General features: G+C 40.6%; 1 protein-coding gene across 1 annotated transcript in view; it reads right to left on the bottom strand.

The window, feature by feature from the left end:
• Nucleotides 1-278: 278 nt before the first annotated feature.
• Nucleotides 279-22,963, bottom strand: part of me1 (malic enzyme 1, NADP(+)-dependent, cytosolic) — a 100,924-nt gene continuing 78,239 nt past the window's right edge. The window contains exons 6-14 of the mRNA XM_083917553.1: nucleotides 17,672-17,775; nucleotides 7,259-7,368; nucleotides 6,492-6,589; nucleotides 3,875-3,988; nucleotides 3,128-3,233; nucleotides 2,443-2,585; nucleotides 2,145-2,318; nucleotides 1,002-1,100; nucleotides 279-899 (exon numbers count right to left, since the gene is read on the bottom strand). Of these exons, the coding sequence (XP_083773679.1) occupies nucleotides 732-899; nucleotides 1,002-1,100; nucleotides 2,145-2,318; nucleotides 2,443-2,585; nucleotides 3,128-3,233; nucleotides 3,875-3,988; nucleotides 6,492-6,589; nucleotides 7,259-7,368; nucleotides 17,672-17,775 (1,116 nt within the window). The 3' untranslated portion in view covers nucleotides 279-731. The remainder of the gene's footprint in view (nucleotides 900-1,001; nucleotides 1,101-2,144; nucleotides 2,319-2,442; nucleotides 2,586-3,127; nucleotides 3,234-3,874; nucleotides 3,989-6,491; nucleotides 6,590-7,258; nucleotides 7,369-17,671; nucleotides 17,776-22,963) is intronic.

Raw genomic sequence — 22,963 nt, 5'->3', positions numbered from 1 at the left:
CCTGAGTACCCACAAAGTCCAGCAGAGGGCTCCGCCTGTGCCAATAGAACTAGGTTTACAGTATTGTTACCTTTGTTATCTCAAGACACGTTACATAGAGCAGGTCAAGACCATCCTAAAAAGATGGATTTCCTTATGTGTGCCTCCTCCGTATACTCTATGGCATTACGGACACAAAACTGTAAAAATAATGTATCTCTTGAGAAAGAGACAGCGGTCTGTGAGGTCATTATCATAGATATATAAACACTTGAAATACGTTACCATTCTGTTTTGCCTTTTTCTTTTTGTGGCTGCTCTGCCCTCAGGTCTAACACTCAACAGATTCTCGTTGTTGATGCAGCAATCAGTGGAATGATGGAAAACGTTAATCAAAACCATTTTTATTTGACAGGGTGTTTGGATTACAGCTGACACGGTAATAAAATAACTGCCTATTACACTACAACTAAAAGTCACCTGTGAAGAACTTCCCTCAAATATATTATCGTTAAATGTAAGTTCTGTAAACATCTGTCTATTTCAGGTTTTAGCAGTTTCCCTCTTTTCAGTGTTTTTAAAAAATTCAGTATTTCTTTTCACTATTCCATTCATTTGACAGTAATATATTAATGAGATGCAATGTCTACACACAGCCCCTTTCACATCCCAACGTCATGTCTTGTGATGATATTTCATGTCAGTAGTCACCGTAGCCCTCCAGAGCTCCTTCTGTCTTTCTCTCCAGTGCATTAAAGTTTGCATGACTGCACAGTCATACTGTCCTCTGGCCAGACGTATGAGTCCACAGCAAACTCATCATAATCAGTGCTATAGGTGAGTGAGTGCAAATATGCTTCTTTGTCGGACGGCTCCGGGTGTAGTGTGGCCAGGTTGTGCTCATAGGCATACTCCATGACCTGTAATGTACAAGTTTTGAGGCAAATAGAAATTCTCACAACCAGACTCAAATATAATGCAAGGTACCTCAGCTCTGTACTGTGTGTGCACTGAGCTCTCACCTTGACAGCCAGCTTGAGAGAGACGTCCCTGATGGAGCTAAGAGGAGGATACAACCTTCCCTCTGCCAGGTCCTTCTCTGTCACCAGGTGAGCAAGAGCCTGTTAAATGGTAAACACACAGCTCATTTTATGGAAGTGAAGAAAATAAACAAAATACTTTACTTGGGTTGCACGAGTGTGATTACTCTGAGTTCAGTTTATGACTATATTATACAGAGACAGAGGGACAGATTGGTGGTGCATACTGTTTTTAATCACATTTTGACTCAGACTGACGGCCGGGACACACATCTTGTGTGAGCAGCACGTGTGCGTTGCTGAACGTGTTGGGTTTTTATTTCCGCCCCAAGTTAACAGGCGTGACTGGGCTTAGATTCAAGATCTCGTCTATTTTTTACCGCGACATGCTAGCTGCTCGCAGCAAAAGCAGAAAAAGTGAATGATCTTTTGACAGTCAAATTGACTTCATAACAACACTTTCACTGCACTTTCAATGTGTATATCTAGAATACTGTGTCACAGATATGAACAAAACATATATATTTGTACTTAACTAAATGCTTTCTGTTTGTTTCTGCGTACAGAATCTCAGCCTTTTCTATCTAAAATGATTATTGACATTTGTAACGAAATTAAATGGAATATTCTATCATTTTTGGCCATTATCATAGGCAAATTCAGTATAGAGAGGTAGGCAGCACTGCAGCACCACTGCAGCACTAACAGTGCATTTGTGGAAGCATGTGAGTGACAGTATGTATGCATCAGCAGTAATTACCTAGTGTTGCAATATATAAAGTACTCCAGAGGACACTTTTCTTTATTGAGCACTTACTTGCCTGTCTGACTGTTAGCCTCTCCATAACCTTGCTTCTACAATAAACCTTTAAAATCACCCTGCTGACTACATCCTTTTAAATAGCTAAAAAATATATATAAGTAAATCAAATTTTAATACAGGACTTTTACTTGTAAGGGAATTATTTTACAGTCTGGTATTGCTCCTTTTGCTAGAGTAAGAAATGCATCCCCTATCACTGTCAATAATGTAATGAAACGGTTCAGACACTCATTACATTGACTACTACTGATAGTAGGGAACATTTGAAAAGGGTGTGTATACTGTACATGTCAGTGTGTTACCTCTGCTGCAGCGAGGAAGATTTCCTCAGTAATATGTCGGATGGAGCAAACAGTGACACCCAGGCCCACACCGGGGAAGATGTAAGCGTTGTTTCCCTGACCAGGGTAGAACGTCCTGCCATTAGACAGGGTGACTGGGTCAAATGGGCTGCCACTGGCAAAGATGCCCCGCCCCTGCAGAACAGTGAGGTATAGTAGTGTATTAATATTATTAGTTTATCAGCCATTCAATAGCGATAAAATGAAATAATGAATGTACGGGAATATAACTGCGATGAAGAGTGTCCTGACTGAGTACCTCTGTGAGTGTGTAACACTGCTCAGCGGTGCATTCTGCTTTACTGGTTGGGTTGCTGAGGGCAAAGATGATCGGGCTTTTATTGAAGGAAGCCATGTCTATGATGATCTGCTCTGTGAAGGCTCCAGCAACAGCTGCAACACCTGGAACAGAAAGCAATGAGCAATTATATCCCATTTCAGTCAGCTTTCCTTAATTTTTCAATTTTTTCAACTTTAAATTATTCTGTAGCTCATCTTTAGCATTCCAAATATGATCTTAGATTCTCAATCAGCCCTTTCTTTAAGTGATTTCTGGAATACAATCCATCAGTGTCATCAATCTAAAGTCATGGACAGACCAAGCCGACAGTCATCCAACAAAGTCCGGCCGACGAAGAGCACCTGTCTCCCTAGTTTTTGCTGTCCTGCACCACTGGCAGTAGTTGGCCCTTGTCAGCAGTTTCCGTTTTTGAACATACAGACTAGCTCTGCCTTCTGGCATGGAGAGTTCTTTCCTACACAGGTGCAGAATATACAAGTTTGATGGCTATTGACTGTAGTCTTTGTGATGTTTTCTGAGTGCATCGAGTGAAGCGATGTTGGGCATTGATGATGGGCTGGTGTGTCTGGGCCTTAGCACCATGCAGTCTGACACATATTGTCAAAATGGCTAACTGGCACACATCAAATGTTTGTTGTATTACCAATGATAGCTGTGGGTTTCAGTTCCTGAACCACATCCTCCAGTTTCTTCATCTGTGGGTGCTCATGAGCAAACCTCTCCTTCTCATGAGTCAGGTGGTCTCGACCCTGAGGATATGGAGAGGGCGGTTGAGGAGGAGGACATTAAAGACACAAAACCATCTGTAGAAACACCAGACGCTGTAAAAACTGTTTAATGCTTGGAGTCATTGTCACTGCTCCCCAATGTGTTTTACTGCTGAAGGAATGAAAGCTTTGTTGTAAGTGTTCCTCTGGGCTGGAGGATCACCATTTGGAAAGAAGACAGAGAAAAGAGGAGGTGAAAAGAATACGAAGAGGAGAGGTGTGATGGAGGGGAGAGGGAAGAGAGAGCGTCGCAGGTGGAATGGAAGAAAGAGTGAAGGAGTCGTGGTAAGTGAAGAGGCAGAGGGATGAAAAACATGGATATGCCGGACAAAACAGATGTGTAACAGATGCTAATGTTGGAGAGCCTTTTGCAGTGATTTTCAAGGACAAACATATGTCATATAAATTAATAAACAATGGGAAATTTATTTTCTTCATTGTGGAGGCAGAATGTCAAACTGCTCAGGAAAATCCACCCTGAGAGATTCTTAACCTGTGATAACATCAGTGTAGTGATTTTCAGGATTTATTTGTCTAACTTCCTTTTGAACATTCCTTCTGGTCAGATTACATTGGATTAGTGTATATACACCGTGTACATGTGCAGTATTTTATCAAGGCACCTTGACAATGAGGCCCTTGGAATCGACCATCCAGATCTTTTTCAAACATTCTTCCTTAGGGAGTCCGTCCTTCTCCATGGCCATTGTGATGAGCTCAGCAATCCCCATCGCTGCCTGGGAGCAAGACAGAAGGGAGGGATGAAAGAGGAACGGGAGAGGAGCAATATTCTGACATCTTCATACCAGCTTTGGTTTCACATGCCAGTCACACACAAATTCTCATCATTCTTGTCAAAAGAATATCTCATCTGAATACACTTTTCCTTTCCAATCAGGACTGCCGAAAGTCAATGAGACAACACAATTCTTGCAGTTGAGCCATGGTTTTTTGCATAACATTATTGAGGACAGTCCTGATCCCCCAGGCAGACTGTGTGGACGCCGTCCGTTAAGAAGTGTAAGAATGTTTGCGGTACACTGAAAGAAGTGAAACTACTGTGTCATTCCTTTGAAGTGTATTTTTAAATTGGTCTCATGAAAAAGTATGGGTTCATGTTTAAACCTGATGTTTTCAGTTTGCTTCAAAGCTGTGGATAAAATGAAAAGAAACACGTCTTCTCAAATGGTATTTTCTCTTTAAACCAAATGGTTTCCTGTCACGTGAGAATGTGACATCACGTCAGACCGCTCTTTTCGTTGTTGAAGTCCGCCATTGTTGTTTTACTTGCATCAAGTGCGCAAGAGTGGACTGTCTGTCCTGTGATGAAACTCGTTAAAACAAGGTAAGAATTCAAAATTGTGCTGTTACAGTGCAACATGCGCTTTCCGTGTACATTAATCTGACCAATGCTTGAACAGATTTCCCAGCAGGCCCTGTTTTTTTGTGTGTAAATTTTCAGAATAAAACAAAGTAAATGAAGTAATTGTGATTATGCTTTTTTTAATTCACGGCCAAAGTATCATTACTGAAACCAAATAAACATACATTAAAGTAAAAGGAGGAGAAAAAATTTGAGTTGGGTGGGATTACATACCACCATGACTGTGATGAGAATGTGAAGAAATACCAGTCAGCTCCCTGTTGTTTCATAAGGAGCTGTTCACAGGCTATCAGATGATGGTGGATGGTAGTGCAACAGTGTAATCTTGTACTGCATTATCACGGGAGGGGGGTGCGCGCCGCACTGGAAGCACCGTCCTTACATCATTAGGCCCAGTGCATTGCACTGGAGCCTAGCACCACTACGCTACACCACTGTATATTGATTAAGGTATAATTATTAAAATACTTTGTACTGAATCAGAAATGTAACTTGAGAAAAAAAAAAGAAAAAAAAAGTATTTAACAGAATTACAGCACTTCAATTAGTTTATTCCAAAGTAAAATTTATAATGGATGCAATGGTAAATATTAGGTTTTCAATAATTAAAAAAATAAGTTGTAAGAGAGACAAAAAAATTGTTTATGGTCTTTGTAATGAACAATGTTTTCACTTTGAATGAAAGCAAATTTACATTTCAGCCGAATCATAGATTTAATTTGGGAAAAACTAATAAATGTAGGTGTAACAAATAACAGTCATTTTTTAAATTTGATCCAAAGCATTACTTTTTTCAGTGTTTGACACTGTGTAGGGCTGCATTTGACCACATTTTACTGACTTAATGTGATTGAAATCATCATTGAAACCCATGATGGAGTTTGTGATTTCAAGTGAGTCTACATGAGAAAAAAAAGGGCGGATCGTCCACTCGTCTTACTGAAAGGCCTAATCAGGTTGGAATCAAAGCAATCTGATTCGGCTTCAGCCCTGTTTGCGGTTCACTGTTGTGGTGTAGAGAAATTAGTATTGCTACTAAAAGCAGAGGAAACAATTTCTCTGCACACCTATAACCTTGTTTAAAGCCAGACCAGGTAACTTTTGAAAGACAAAAAAACAGCATATTATTCTTGATGGTAGCTCAGGCAAGTGACTGCCTGCTAAGCATTTCTGCTTGTCACACCTCCGACGGTGCCATTGCGGGTAGCTGCAGGGTCATTAGCCGGGAGCCACCCTTCATTGATGTTTCGCTCCATTAATCCCGGGACATCTCACGGTGGTGGTTTCTTAAAAAATAAATAAAGGGACTATATTGCAAAATGCACAATGTTTCACTCTTTTGCTGCTTGGGCTTTACTTGGGCGAGTATGATGAGGCGCTTAAGATGGCGTCAAATAGCTTTCTTTACTTAGCACACTGTGGATAGTTGCTGTTGTGTAACTGACATTACTGACTTTTTCTTTTCTACTCCACTCTAGCATGTCACAGATAAACATTTCAATGGTTTTATCCCAAAAGTAAAATGAGAATGAAACACTATACATCACTTTGAGACATGCTTGTTTTTTGCTGCTTGTTATCCTGTTTCAACTGCCCTCATTAGGATGTTTTCCATTTTAAAAGGCAACATTAACAGACATAAATACACATAATTAACGGTTCCTGCATAGGGTTAATGAGACTACATGGTCATCATTTTAAAACCTTATACAACCAGGATGTTAATTCCTTTAAGGCATCCAACTCAAGAAAAACTCAATTTCAAATTAAATGTGTAATAATGTTCTAATGACGTCTTATGGCAACAGTGGCCACTGTTCAGCCGAACAGTCGTCTCCCTTGTGTGCTGCACATACCTCCCCTGCACCTTGGAACACAATGGTATGGTCAGACATTTTGCTCTTGGTAATCCGGAGAGCGGCCAGGAGTCCAGCTACTGCCACTGCAGCGGTACCTAAGGAGTATTACAGAGCAACCTCAACACTTGGGTCCGTTATAAAAAAGAAAATCACTCCCTGTACTTCAGTCGACATGAATGCTGAAATTAGCTATGGAGCTTTTTTGTAGCAGTCTACGCTAACATACTTAGGAGCCACAATTGTTGTTCTGTTGTTTCTATGTGGATTTGGATGCACCAATTTTGCACCGATATGACTCTACAGAGATACTCAGAAAGCTTCTTCTCTAAACAAATAACTTGATTTAAGAATATTTAACATTATTATACATTATACATACAATGTATTACATTGTCAACCAATTCTAGAAATCAGTACTGAGAAAATAAAGAGCATAAAAATAAAATAAATAGCTAAATAAACATCATGTTCAGTATCAGTCAATTGTTGTCCATATAAATACAGAATAAATGAGAATAAAAAAATCTGACACTATTTGTAAATCACCCCAACCATCGGCACATATGAGAAAATGCTGATAATAAAATATTGCTGACACTGATATCTCTCTGTGATAGGCCGAGCATACTCGCTGAGCGATGTATCGGTCTGGCTCTATATTTGACTCTGATCATGTTGTTTTATGAAAGAGAAATGCCCGTAGGGATGAGATGGACAGTGAAGATGTCCATTTATGTCTTTGTGTGCATGCGTTTCGTTGTTACCTTGAATGTCATCGTTGAATGTGCAGTACTTGTTGCGGTACTTGCTCAGTAGCCGGAAAGCATTAATATTTGCAAAGTCCTCAAACTGAATCAGACAGTTCATTCCATACCTGTAAACGGAAGAGCTGCATTTAATCTGGATGAAACAACAGTCAGAGAACTGGAACAGACAAGATAAATGATGAAGGGTCATTTAACAGACTTTTGCATACACCCAAACACACAAAGACTAGTCTCTGCTTTCAAAGACTTTGTTTCAGTCCTGAGGGGGGCGCTCTCTCACTTCACTACACAGCACATGGCAGAAAATGAAGAGAGGTTATTCTGGCTTCTCAGTGCACAAAATTGTAACAGTGATTTGAATTAAGTCTTCAGAATATACACAGTTCTATTTTAATATTTCATTGAACAAAGAGGAACCCTCTCCTTTGTTAGAAGTTGTGTCTAAAGTTAAAATTAAAGTCACAGCATATAGGCTACAGGTGTCTCAAACTGATCCAGTACAGGGCCGCTGTGGCTGCAGGTTTTTATTCCAACCAAGCAAGAACACAGCTGACTAGACTTATTCAACCAACTGAATCGCCTTCACACAGTTGGATTTGTTGGATCAGGTGTGTTCTTCCTTGGTTGGAATGAAAACCTGCAGCCACAGCGACCCTTTACTGGATCAGTTTGAGACACACACTGTTTTATTTAATGGACATCTGACAAGCTGACACCTGTTTGCCCCAACTTCACAACAGCACCTCACAATGAGTTTCACTGAGGGAGGTCAAAACTCCACAAAGGAGTAGCATCACAAAGACACAACATTTGAACAGAACACAGAGCCCACCCAGTCTCCCAGTAAAGCAGCAGTGTTTTACAAGATGCTACTAACAGAAGCCTTGGCCTATAAGCTCCAACAAAAACATCATACAACAAAAATAAGCCATAGGGCCAGCATTATGAGTCTGTAAATTAGTTTTAGCAGTGACAAAGAGGAATCCCGAGTTTCCCATGCCTTTCAACAGATGGAACTATTGTTCAGGAATTTACTGGATGTTTGCAGAGCGACTGCTGCTCTCCAAGATGAAAGACAGGCTCTCATCTGTAGGAAAAGCAAAGAAGGACCTGGTGAAGGTGTAGGTCCATAGGACAATAGGCTTTGTCTGAAAAGCTAATAAATACTCACTAAATACCATTTCTTAATATTAAATAGTTAAATAGTTAACATTAAAATTCAGTAATAAACTACAATTTGCAACTTTACTAAACCTTAAATGATAGGCTAACTTGTCGCAAGAATATTTTATGAGTTCTAGCTACGAGCAAAGCTAATGTTCGCTTTATAAGTTGAGAAAATGGCATTCAGGAGCAGGATTAATCAGTGTGTTAAGCAAACAACAATATGTCAGATAGTGAGTTTTGCTGAGCTGCTGGAGTTTTAACTTCCATAATTCCATAAAAGACCCAACTGGAGATGCTAACGTTAGCCTAAACTCTGATATAGTAGGACTGGCTTCCAGACAGTGAGGAACCATTACACAGTGGATGTGCTATCATGAATGGGGCACTTTTTTACAATAGCCAATAACCTGAAACTACACAAAATGTAGTCAGCTAATTAAATACTCCTTGGAAATCATGCTAGGTTAAGCTAGCCAACTGCAGTGGAGCTATTTAGCTGGACATGCTAATGTTTGACGTTTATGTGAGAACAGATAAACATATGCTTTACACTTTTTGCTCCTGGTTATGATTTTATGGCTAAAGGTTAATGTAAAACACCACCTGCCAAGCTCTTGCAATACTATACTTTAATATAGAGCGTGGGTCTATTACAGCTCCATGAACACCCATTCAGAGAAAGCTGGTCAGACCTGATGCGCCATGTTACAGTTGCTAAACTGTGACTGGACAATCACTGTGGGAGAGGGTTCGCAAATGATCAGTCGAAGTAATCAGCTTCAAGATGTTCTGTTTAAATTCTCACACAAGTTAGAATAGCATTAAAAAAGATAAAAAAGACTTAGTGACTGAGAACATTTTGCGCTATAATTACAAAAGCAGATAGTTGGAATGGAATGGAATGATGTGACTGTCTGAAAGCAGAGTTTAGCAGTATAACTTTTATTAAGTCTATTTCTCAGCTAGAAACAATGGGAGGAAAGGGTGAGGTTGTCTGAAACCTGTATTAAAAACACCAGGGATCTTGTTTCAGTGAGTGATCAGGAAATTGGGGACGGGCCAAGCAAACAGGCTGAGCTGCCCTTAGACCCCCCCCCCCCCCCCAACACCTGCAGCCCTGTCAGTTAACTGAACAACAGGAGATGAAATCCTTCTGTCACATTTGTTTTTCAAACTGTTTCAATTGCTTTTATCCATTTGAGTTTTTAACTTTCTCTCTGTTTCTGTTCCCTACTTTTTAAAGTAATTTCATAAAATCCCACTTCATACCTCATATGGAATAGGATCCTGGTTTGCACTGTTATTGTATCATTCACTAAAGCTTTCCCCCACTTGTTACAGGGGCTGCTAGACTGCTTAAACTTTTAGCAGGGGCAGGATGAAGCTGAGCGGAAGCGGGGATGAGAAGTGATCTGAGTTCAACTCCAATAAAACTTAATGCCCTGATGAGAGAGTGCCATCACTGGGTCACTGTTTATCTTCCCCTCTGCCACACTGCAAAATGCTGATTCCTAATACAGAGACTGACAGCCTGGCTGACATACTGCCAACACGGCAAAATGTGTTTTCTATCAAGCACTGAGCAGTACCAAAGTACTGAGAGCTTGTGCGAAAAAGAGGAATAATGAGGCCAAGAAGGGAGCTATAAACTTTTCATTGTGTTGGTGCTGTAAGAGACAGAGACAGGCGACAGGCGAGGATAGATGTCGCCTTGCCCCACTGCCAGTGCAGCGCCCTCTGGTATGGTTTGGTGCAACTTGCTGCTGGAGAGGTCACACCAGTTCATGCAGAACCAAGCTTCCTATACAGAGCGCCCATGAGTCCAGAGAGACGAACCTCTCAGCGTAGTCCTCTCACTTGCTGCATGTTGTCTCAGTAAAAACAGAGGATTAGGTTTTAAGGCTTCAAATGAGAGTGAAAAACAACGTGGCCTGTCAGACACTGAATTCTGTTTTATTTTAAAAAGCCCAGAAATATCAGAAACTCCTGACACAGAACTAAGGATGAATGAGCTTTGAACATTTGCATATTTATAGCAATCCACTGACCATAAACGACAGAGTTACTATCTGTGGTTGTGGTAAAACCAGAAACAAAAGGAACATCTTCCCAACGCAGTAAGCTCTTTGGTCCTTGGTCTGAGCCATAAAGATAGGGGTAGTGTTTTTACAATGTGTGTGCTAGACTAAAGGTCCTCTTGGAAGAGCCATTTGTGTTCGCTGCCATATTCTGCCTCAAAGCCTGGGGTCTTTCCCTGACGACCCTTTGACTGGAAGGCCAAAATCTGACAAAGCACCTCTTTGCCATCTAAATAGTGGGATTATTACCAACCACAACAGCGATGCCAGCCGGATTTGGCGTTTGCATCAAAATCATGCAAGACACAGTCAGGAAACTTTAAAAGTGATTTCATGGGTGTGGTCCGAGAAAGGGTGCTTGAAATAGGGGGGTAGGAAGTCGGCAAGAGGCTAGATGTTGTGTCATGGCTGGTTTGACAGTAAAGTAATATCGTATTGTATCATATGGTATCGTATCGTAAAGATGCCAAAATTGCAATCCAAGTTATAGTATTATTAAACTGTATAATTATAATACCAAACTATATTGTAAAAATATTTACGAAATAACTTTTTGCTGCAAAACAAAACGCTGGGCCCCTGTGAAGAGGGATGTACCTTTATACCTATGTATGTTTTTGAGATGATGTTAAAATACTGGCAAACAGTAATCTAGTTTTGGGGTCCAGCTGATCCATCCAATATTCAAAACTAAAAGGTCCTTTATTTGACAATATCATCATATCAGACAAACTTTGACTCAGAACAAACTATAATGAAGGTTTGGGGTCAATAATGAGCATAGAAACTATTTATCACTCACAAAGGATTATTTAGAGTATCATTTATTTATAGGTCACTCCCCAATGTAACTTTGTATGTCCCTTGTAAGTGTTTACTTTTCAGTTTTTTTGTTTCAATTAAAATGACATTGTTGTTAAAAACATAGAATATCATATAATATGGTGATGAGTCACTTTGAACTTAAACAAGCCGTCATTCAGGACTTGTTGTACTCCACTGCCAAAACAGTGACTTTGTTCCACCTCTCACTGCAGAGCCGGTGTGTCTCTGCTGTTGAGCTTTGGCAGAGAGATCACTTTCTGACTCTTTGTCCAGAGCTTTGTCAATAGCAGTATCTGTTCAGTGACTTCTGAGACCAAATAGGACCTGGTGGGAAAGCACTCACATCTGTCACTAGGATGAGGGACAGTGAAAACTCCTGTCTCTGATATTAGCTAACACTAAATATTGGACTTTGGGCATTTATCAGGCAGACACACAATTTGATTTAAATATGGTCAAATACTGATTGGTACTCAAAATTAAACCCCATCACTTTCTTCCAACTGAACTCCGACTTCAAACCAGTGAAATAAGCACGAGTCACCTCAAGTGTGCAGTAAAACACTGACTAGTAAATTCAGGGCCTTTAAAGGCTCTATATTAGTGCAATCTGGGTCTTTAAGGCAGTCACCCATCCTTCATCATTCGTTCACATACCATAATACACATCTGTTACATGGGGAGCGGGGGGGGGGGGGGGGTTTGCTGTGCGTGTGTCCTCCCTCTCCCTCCTCCTAATTTCTCCAGGCCACTGCTGGTCAGGTAAGCACACCTGAGCTTAATCAGCTCCAGGATGAAGGACTGGCAGGATATCCTGGGTGTCCCTCTCTCTTCTCATTCTGCGCGGTGTGTTGGCAGGCAACTGACTAGTGTTCCCTGGTACCCGTGTGATCGGATCGGCCTCTGCCTTTGTGTGGCAAGCCCGCCATTTGTTTACAGTTTTTGCAGGACTGTCACCTGCGTTATCTGCCTTGTTGTTCTATTAATACATAGTAAATATACTTTTACCAAGAAGCATCTCCCATCCCTCCTTCCATCAAACGTAACATCCACGGTTACTCCTTTTTTAATATCGGGACGTAACAACATCATTTAAAAGCAGATGTTTTGACTTTTGATTTCTACGTTGGAGACTTCTTGAAACAATGAAAGACCAGACATGCAGACATAAAAACCTGCAGACAAGTCACCTGAAGACAACGCTAACCTTTCATGCCATGTTGCTGTTTAAGCTATCTAGAAAATGCCAGCAGAATAACACAGAGATCCTTTGTTCTAAAAACTTATTTTGCTGTAATTTATGATGTGCAAGTGGAATACGGGTAGTAGAATGGAAGAAAAATACCTAGATTTATTGTTTTCCTGCAGGGTTTCTTGGTACTTATTGCGTGACCAGTCCTATGGACTGAGAATAAGCTTGTAACATTATTATTAATGTTTGATGGTATAAAGAATAGTGTGAGACTTGAGACACTCTCCCATGTGGCGGATCACTCAGACTTAGGTGTTATGTCTGGGCCAATCTGTAGGACAGGGTAGTTAACGAGTGACCCAGCTCCTTCAGGAAACAAAATCTGGCTTCATCTGAGACGTGATGAAACCTGAATCTCCATCTAATAGGATGTAGGTGGATGTCATACATATATGTCATAGAGCCAGGCTGGGAGGCTGGAAGGCTGCCTACATAGAAGGTCACACACAAGGATCCTCTGTCCAAACACAGCTGTCAAACTTGTGTGCATATATATGCGTTTGTGTACCCACGCACATAATGTCTGTTACCCCGGGCCCTACAGGGCTTCACTGCTGCAGCCTTAATAAGTCCCCAGCCCCCTCTCACTCTCCTGAGAGCCAGCATCTCTCAGCACACATTATTTCTCAAATCCCCAAGCCGCCATTAAAGACAAAGACAAAGACGCATTCTGCATTCTTTCTCCTCTCCTCTCTTGCTCCTTTCTTCCATCCATCAGCCATTCACTCTGTTTCTTCTTCTCGCTGTGCTAAGAGTTTAAAATAGTTCATGGCATTTGGGTAGCGTTTCTTTGCTACACAGATCGGTATGGGGAACACTCTAGACCCTGTTGTGTCAAACACTGTCAAATCATTTCTGACATAAAAAGATATATTTTATCAAGGTCTAAAACTGGGTTCATACTAGCGATAGACCGATACATCAGTCGATATTTGTGCTTTATACCTGTATCGTATCAGCTGATGCAGGCTGCTGCGTTCGCCGATAGTTTTTTCCCGGCGTTATTTACAGAAAGTTAGCTCTGTGTTGCTAGCGACGCCTTTTTTAAGTTCAATGAACATTCCTTTTATAAATTGAGACTCGTAACATTTTTTTTATCATCATTGTGTAATTTTTATGATGTAAATTGAGAGAGCAAAATAAGTATCGGCTCCTAATATCTGCCTGTAGCAGTCTTCGGCTAAGGTGGATGAAAAAAAAATCGGAGTTTGGCTCGGCTCTTAAAAAATCCATATTGGTCGATCTCTAGTTCATACTTTTGTTTTAGAATTAAATATTTTGGGAAAAATGTTCACTTTCTCACCAAGAGTTTGACAAATAGCCTAATAGAGAACTACTGCCAGTAGATGGATAGCTAAGCTTAGCTCAAACACTAGAAACGGGGGGAAACATCTAGCCTGCCTGAAAAGGGTCTCTGCTGATCGTGGTGGTGCCTCCTGCCGCGGTCCTACATGACGCTTCCTGCTGCTATTATCACTGTTACTCATATATACTATCACTAGTTTAATAAACTATAAAATTTGTAGCTGTATCGTAGCTGCTATTGCCACTACTCATCATTGATCATGTTTGCCACCATAATTATCATTTTCATATTCTGTCACCTTAGCTGTGCTTGTTTCTACTATTCTGTTGTATTAACTGTCTTAACATTTACGTCATATTCACATTACTATAGATATTATCATAGTTACTGTTAGGCTTTGCTTGCATCTCTGGAAGTGTGCCTGTCTCTCTCTGTCCATCTGTGTGTCTTTTCTCTCTTTCTCTCTCCTTTTCTTCCTCCCCAACCGGTGCAGACAGATGGCCGTCCTCCACAGAGCTGGGTCTGTCTGACGTTCCTGCCTGTTATAGGGAAGGTTTTCGTTGCCACCGTACTCTACAGAGGAATTGTTGGGTCTATGTAAATCATAAATAAGTCATTGAGTGTGGTCTTTACCTACTCTGTAAAGTGTCCTGAGATAACTTTTGTTATGATTCGACACTATAAATAAAATTGAATCGAATTGAATTGAATTGAAAAAAATCTACCTACCAGCACCTCTATTGCAACAATGACACATTATGGTTTTACAGGGAGGAAGAGGTGGACTATTTTTTGGGCAGGTGAAGTGACTTCTGCTAGTTGCCTGGTAACGTCACAATAACTAAACGTGTGCACACTGAATGGAAATGAATGCTAATTCACACTCTCCCTCTTGTTGTCTGTCTTGTCCCTGTAGTATTTACTTTGAGTCACTGTAATTTAGAGCTTTACTAAAGGTCAAATGTTTTTTAAATGGCATTTTCAATATGTTGTTATACGTAAAGGCTTTATAGTAGCTTGCATCATTAAGATAGAGATAAAACTATTGATAATTGGATCAACTGGATAAAACTGAAACTTAAATATTCACTAGTGACAGACTTTTGTAAGTATTCATATCAATTTGTTTTAGTCTAAAATGAGAACCTTTGATAACTAGCACTTTCTAAATTACAACAATACTACTATTATAACAATAATAATAATAATAAAAAATATAATAATCATAATAATAATAATAATATGGAGAAATCGTCAATAGCTAAAGGCATCTTATCAAAAATATGGGTTTGTGTTTCTGTTAAAAAATTAATAATATATTAGAATTCAATTTTTTAAATGGGGTTCGACTCTGACCTGTGCCCTTTGCTGCATGCCCCCCCACCCCATTTCCTGTCTTTCCTATATAATCAAGGCTTGAAAAACTGCCAAAAAATTATCTTAAAAAAAAAAATAGTCATATTCCTAAAAGCACATTTGCTATATAGTAGACAGTGGTCTGTGTTTAAAATAAAAGAGCTAACGTGCTATGGCTGTGTAACGTCTCTCTTAATGACTTAACAGTCTGTTAATGACTGTTCACTTCCAGCACATTCCTCCGTGTTTCCTCTCATGAGCTTTATGCAGTGAGAAATCTAAAAAATAAGCACACACCAGCAGAAAAACATTGGGGATTAAGGGTGATGAAAAAGGTTAGTGTTTCCTTGACAAAAAGAGAGTTCAAAGCTTTGAAACCTTCACTGAGCCTTATGTAATGGGTGTGTGCAGGAGCAATGGGCTTAGGCGATAATTCGTTTCTGCTTGAAGACAAAAGCAGTCGACGACACCTGCTGATTAGTCAACAGGAGCTGGAGAATGGAGGCTGGCCTCAAATCAAACACTCTGTTGCATCACTAACCATTCTCATTCAGCTGAGAAGCACGTTTAAATAGTGGATTAAAAAAATCCCTCCTGATTTATGCTACTTATCGATGATGAGTCAATCGGGAGTATTTTAGTTCACGTTTAGTTTCTTAGAAAACTAAACATGAATATTACTTAAAAGACTACAGAGCTGTAATCATTCATTCAATCTCTGAGCCCATAATTACTCATTTTCCGCCAATCTGGCTCCTTTGGGGAAAAAGCTTCGCTGTTCCCTTTAGTTGAGAAGCCACCCGGTTATTAGAGTCGTGGCTTCCTGTTGCCAGCTGGAGGGGGCCCAGACCCCGGCTTCTCCTACTGGACTTGGACTCTCTGAGATAGGACGTGTCTTAACCAGGCCCATGTGTGTGTCACTGTAATGGATTCATGGCAAACAGGGACAAAGTGATACACAGATATGTGTGCCAGCATGTGTCAGAGGTATACAAAAGTCTCATTAAGGACAGGACTGCAAAAAACACATAAGGTACAAGCGGCGGAGAGAAGTAGCATGACTCCCACATTTCAGCTCAGAAAAGATGGAAAATGTAAGATCAGTGTGTGAATCAATATGGAATATTAAACACTTCAATGTCGTGCTGTACATCAAAGTCAAAGCCAAAGCTTACTCTTCACTATGATGCTGCTGCTGAACCAAACAGGGTTTAGTATATCTACATGACATCACTAGTTTCAATTATGCATCCTCTGTTCTTGTGGAGAATGAAATATGTTTCCTGGACTGGGACTACTGGAGTCAATACAGAAAAACTATCCCACTATTCCTGTGAGCTTCGAAACCAGGTCATTAAATACTGGTTCTTGGTCATGCCCATCAGCGTCTGATACCGATGTACAAGACACCCTTTGATGATCACTAGCCACGCATTGACAGTAAACCATTGTTTTCCTATGTGATGGCGTGTGTTCCTCTCTTTTGCTGTGCCTCATGTTTTCCTAGCGGCTTTAATACACATAAAAAGAATTCTCAAGTGGCCGAGATTACAGGAGTCTTTGCATGTGTGTGTTTTCTTCCCCATTAATCACAGCTGATCACCTGGTTGTGCACACAGGCATGCTCCATAGGCGCACAACACTTTTTTTGCCCAACACATTTTACCAAGGTGTTTTTGAAGTGGCTGCAGCTGTATAGGGACACCTCTCAGCGTGATCGCCCCCCTCTAGTTTCTGTATGAAACACACCAGGCTTTCAACTAACCCCCACATAAACCTAATATTAGGTAATATTAGACGCTCAGAGCGACTGCGCCGGCTATCCATTTCATCCAATAATAACCCAACCATGCTATAAGGTGATTTTAACCAAAACCAGGATGTTTTCCTAAACTAACCAAGCAGTTTTGTTTGAATTCATAACGTTAACCATGTGTTCAAGTCTTTTGGACAACCCTGCATGTTGAAAAATGACGCCAAGGGGCTCCTGACCAAGCGTCAGTAGGGAGTGAGAATGCGTTGGAAAGAATCCAATTCCCTGAGTTTCTGTGGACTAATAAATACGTCACATCATTGTGTAAGGTTTAAAAAAAGATGATGTTATGCTGCCAAAAGTCATGATCATACAAGTGTTCATAGTTCATAGTTGGTTAACTATGCTCTCTGAAAACAGTAGAACTGATAGTTACCAAGACTCCCTGATCACTTTCCAATCAGCTCATGTTGCCATTCAGCCCATAAGCAGATTACATTGCTTAATTCAAAGACTATACTGAAGTTCATGACCCCTGAATCACACATTTGGCTACATCCCTGCTTGACATACTTCTTTTAAGAGCACCATGTGCTGTTTGTATTAAAATGACAATAGCAGACTGCATACAGGAAGAAGGCAAATGATTAATTGAAGGTCAATAAGATCATACCTGTCTGACACAGCCTTCATAAATTCATCCAGCAGGTCATCATAGGCCTGGCCTCGGACTCTCTTATGTCTAAGCCCAATGTAGAGAGGGTCCTTCAGCAGCGCCTGCAAAAATACATGGAGGCAGTGGACACAATGTCGGGTGAGAAGAGAGGACATAACATTAATGAAAGGAAGACAGAAGGAGAAGAGGGAAGAAATGAGAGGTGTCAGTGGTATGCAGTCACTGTATTCTCATCAACAAGTTTGTATCATATTGTACAAAAAAATCTGCACAAAAATGTGTATGATATCTTATGAAGTGGCAAACAAAAGTCGGCCGTAAGATGTTGACTGATCGGAAGTGGACTTTAATGGTTGCTTTTGGTGTCAGTTAGGTTTAGGCACCAAAACTACCATTTTCAGAATACTTTTTCACAACCTAATGTTGGCAGGCATGTAGAAGCCATAGGGAAGGCTTAACAGAAAAAGGCAAACAGTGGGAAGAAGATGAAAGAACAGTAACAGTGAACTTTGCACCTTAGTAATTCAAAGAATGAGAGGGATGCAGCAGGGAAGGGAGAAAGTTAGGAGTAGACGTGATGGGAAGCTGTGTGAGACAGACAGAGAGAATGAAAGAGTGTGTGACTGTTGTGAATTACGTGGACGTAAATGCCACGAGCAGTAGTAGATTTCTTACAGACTTTGTTTTTGGGATATTGGCACATTCTATCAGACCAGTGACATGCTGCACCTGATATAACATTGCTGTGTACCTCAGCAAACAGCATGCTGTCGATTCCTAGATTTTTTAAAATAGACTCTAAATTTGCTACACTCTGTAAACTTTGCCTTTCAGCGGATTTCGATCCCAGGGGGTGGGGAACTGCTCCAGAACATCGCCATGCCTCATTGGGACAGGCCGACCTTTACTTCTGGAGATGGATAATTAGAGGGTGCCACTAAGATGAGCGCAGCAGCCGCCTTTCCATGACAGGGTCAAGAGTTGCCATGTCCAAGAACAGCTCAAAAAGTTTATATAAGGCAATATTTATTTGAAGTTGACTTGCCATTTCCTGGCAAGCTTCTAATAGACAGTAATAGGCAGGAGTTGGCCAAGTTCAACAGTAACCAAAACAAGCAAAACATTTTCATGTGATCCAGCTTAGATGTGGATTGATATCCGAGAGATCTTTTGGTGGTCATTTCACAAGATGATGCAAGAGCATGCAAGGAGAAAGAAAAAAACGGTGCTTCATCTGCAACTAATGCTCTGTCTATAGTGTCTAATGTTGAATTACATGCCATTTACATGCTGTGACAAAACTGTCTTTATAAGGCAAAATAGAAGGACCTGCAATATATGTGACTCTGATAGTCCAGAGTGAAATTTCCAGTGTCTAACCTCGTTGACACTGTGCTGAAGTGTTGACCTGCGCCGTCTCTCTGTTCCAGATTATCTACCGTTGATTGGCTAAACTGTCCTTTGTGTTGTACAGCCCCTTTTCTCTCAGAAGGGATTAGTCCTCATGTATGGCTTGACGGTTCATGCTTGCTAGAGAACACAGAAGCTCCATTTTCCCTCTTGCAGCAATTTCCAAACTGATGTCTGTTGGACTTCAAGAAAATAATATAAAGTTATATTTGACTGTTGACTTTTAATGAGGAAGCAGTGTAATGAGACCTGAGATGAAGAATTAGCCTGGGTCTGTCTGAGGTAAAAGGGACACCAAGTGGGGATATGACCACCCAGAACAGATGCACAAGCAGCATATTGTCCTGGATGACATCACTGACTCTCATTTCAGCATGAGTGTGTGTGTTGAGGTTATTCCAGGTGACATCAGACCCAGGGATGAACGGAAGATCAGAAGACTGGACACCCTGCAAACTGTTTTTCTTCATGCCCAGTGTGTTTCTGTGCCTCTTTCCCTGCACATATATCGGCATTTCTTGTATGTAACTGTATGTAAGACCGAGATAAGAGCTGTCCATGTGAGAGTTTATTGCTGGTTCTCACACAAGATTATACATTTACCACATTCCTTTGCAGAAAAAATAACAACTGCACAGTGGCTCACTTTCTAAATGTCTAAAACAGACATTTTACAGGCCTCCTTGTGATCTGATAAAAGATTTAATAAATACTTAGACATTTGGTTTTTATAGTATTTTCTGTTGGAAAGAGTTAGAGAAAAGAGCAAGAAATTGCATTTACCAAAATAGTTTGACTATTTGTTTGAAGAAAAAACAAAGTATGACTTGATCAGGGGGTCTGCCTGCACAACCGTTTGGATGACTGCCTGCTCACCTCTCTCTCTCTATCCCCATATCCACTCAAGGACAAATACAGTATAATCCCATAATAACAGTCATTTTAATAATTAGCTAGAGCTACCACTACATCATAGCCTGCCTTCTCCACATTCAGGACTACAGAGTGAGGCGGGGTACAGAGGGTCAGCTAGCCTGCCTTCCATATCAAGCCAGTCCAGAGGAACTGCACATGAGAGATATAGATAGATAGATAGATAGAGAGAGAGAGAGAGAGTGAGAGAGAGAGAGAGAGAGAGAGAGAGAGAGAGAGAGAGAGAGAGAGAGAGAGAGAGAGAGAGTGTGTGTGGGGGGGGGGGGCTGCCTATTTATCCCATTAAAACTCATTTAGCTTGTCATCTGTTTAGAATAATAGAAAAATGAAGAAGCCGGCCAGGGCCTGGCAGACTACAGCCAAATCTTTTTTTATAGCTATTTCTTTTAAAGTTGCATAAGCAGCAATACTATGTGTGTGTATGTGCTCGCAAGATCCTTTGTCCCTGTGCATATATACTGTACACGTTTATACTGTACTTTTAAATACAGTGGAGATCAAAATTAGAAAACAAAGTATTAATTCTTAATTTATTCTGAAATACTGTTATTTTTTTATTGTTCATCATTTGATAGAATATCATCTGTGGCTATACCACTGCTGTACTAGCATGTTTTTTTTTAAAATAACCAAGGCACTTCAACAATAACTTATATTTTGTGAAAAATGAGAATATTCACAGGCCTATTGGAAGTTGCTGTGGTTGAATCCAACAGCACTACCTAAACTGCAACAGACTCTATGAGCTCTGCATCAGTGCTCGCTGACATACATACCTGTACACTCAACAAAGAAGATTGAGGCAACTGGAATAAATCAAATTATGAGATAGCTTGATAAAGTTGTGTTGTCATGCCCATAAATGTCTAAAAGTGTGGCAGACGGTAGTATAACCAGAAACCAGAACCATTCAACCTGAGTAGTAGACTCAATGTGGAAACTTAGAGCATAGACCATAGAGATGCCAGTAAAGGAAGAGGTCAAAAGGTAGAGCTGCATACTACAAGTCTATAAAGATAAAGAGCCGAGGTGGAGGACTTGGCAGGATGAGAGACATTTTTGCTTTCTTGATCCAGTTCAAATGGCTCTGAGAGGACTAAAGTAGCAATGTCATATATTTTATAGGCTTTCTGGGAATACTGCAGTGTTTCTGCTGCTTAAATGAAAGGGATTTCAGCTGTGACCCGGGGTACTTTGATGAAGTGTGTATTGGGTAAGTGCTGCCACAAAGGGACCTCAGGCCATCTAGCACGCTATCGCCTGGATGAAAGTGGCTTTCTCCTGTTCTTGGTCTCTGTCCAGTCTAACAACTCTTCCATGTACTCTGTGCTAATTCCATTTCTTGTTTCATTTTATTTGCACACTCATTCATCCTCAGCATCATCTCTTATCCTTAATCCACTGGAGACATGCGCTTGGATTGAGACTGAACTCCAGGCACTGATTCATGTGAAGGCTGTCTTGGAAGATGATAAAGGACAGCTTCTGACAGGCTGAGCTCAGCTGTGTCGGGCACACAGGCCCCTGAGGCTGCCACGCCTGAGGCTGAGAGTTGTGTATATATAGACATGAACACAGACTATTCTTAGTCTGTTTAAGGCTACAGACACGTGCTGCCCTGCCCTGCGTTTGAATCATCTTTCAGGGACGCTGCCATGGGGAACAGCAACCATAGGTGGGTAACTCAAGCTCTGTTGGCTGCTACGCTCACAGGCTGCCAGAGAGGAGAGGTGTTTTCCCAGCTGGCATCCATCAATGGAGCTGCTTACCTCACTTCTATAAAGGGTGTTTCCTGGTTGTGAAGTGTGAGATTTGTTTTCTTTCTCTTGGCTGATTTTTGAGGCAAGACCTACCTGGCTATGGTGGGTAAGGGGCATTTCCCTACTGGCATACGCCATCATGTAGTCATGGCATATTCATTTGTTGAGTTTATGAGTTTAAAGGTCTGGGGCAGTAGAGTTAAGAGGTGAATGGGAAGACCAAGGACTCTTGATCTTTACTCCTTGGGGATATAAATATAATATAACCTAATTTCTTCACAAGGATGATTAGAGTTTCATGTAATTTAATGTTATACACCCTGAGTTGAGCGAGACACTCCCTCAGCTACTGCTGCTCTGAAGCTGGCTATTATCTCTGTGTATAGGTGAGCAAAAAAAAGAAAAGAAAAAAAATCTCCCCTTTACAGTTTTACTGTATTTACATGGCTAAATGATAGAAAAGATGTGCTAATCTGGAAATGTCTGTGGTTTCTGAATAGAAGTAGAAAAATACTACATAAATAACAGACATACAGTTGCTGTTTATGTCAACATTGGAATGGACATAACACTAACTTTGCATTAAGCTTGAACTCTGCTATAGCTGTGAGGAATATGACATGCTAAGTTCATTGACTCAAGGTAGGGATATTTGACCAGTTTTTATTGTATAAACAAATTCAATTTGTTAAGTAAGTAAGTAACCAAGTAATTTGGCATTTTCAAAGTATTTTTATTAAGCTGAAATGGATTCCATAGACTGTTAGTGTAGGAGGGTGCGGGTGCATGTCAACTTGGATTCCACCAGAGCTCAATCGTGATTACCTGCAATACGGCCGCCAGAGCTTCTTGCAGCTACGCTAAGGACTTGCATAAAGGACTTACATATTTCTGTAGTGATATGTACTGTATATGTCATACGCATGAGCCTGTTTGGTTTAAACCTAGATGAGACTAGATTTTCCTGTTTTTTTATATATTTCTTAGGAAACAGGCACGTATGGATGTATTGTGTATTCCCTGGAATCCCGTTTCCCAGGATTAAACTCTAATTGACACCCCTAATATGTTTGTACAGTAAATATGAAGCTACAGCCAGGAGCTGGGTAGCCAAGCTTAGTTTAGAGACTGGATAATGACTGGAAACAAAATCTGATTACCAGCACATTTTAAGCTCACTTCTAAA

Source organism: Echiichthys vipera (assembly GCF_963691815.1).
Source record: "Echiichthys vipera genome assembly, chromosome: 8".
NCBI classification, from domain to species: domain Eukaryota; kingdom Metazoa; phylum Chordata; class Actinopteri; order Perciformes; family Trachinidae; genus Echiichthys; species Echiichthys vipera.
This window is presented reverse-complemented; position numbering and strand designations above follow the sequence as displayed.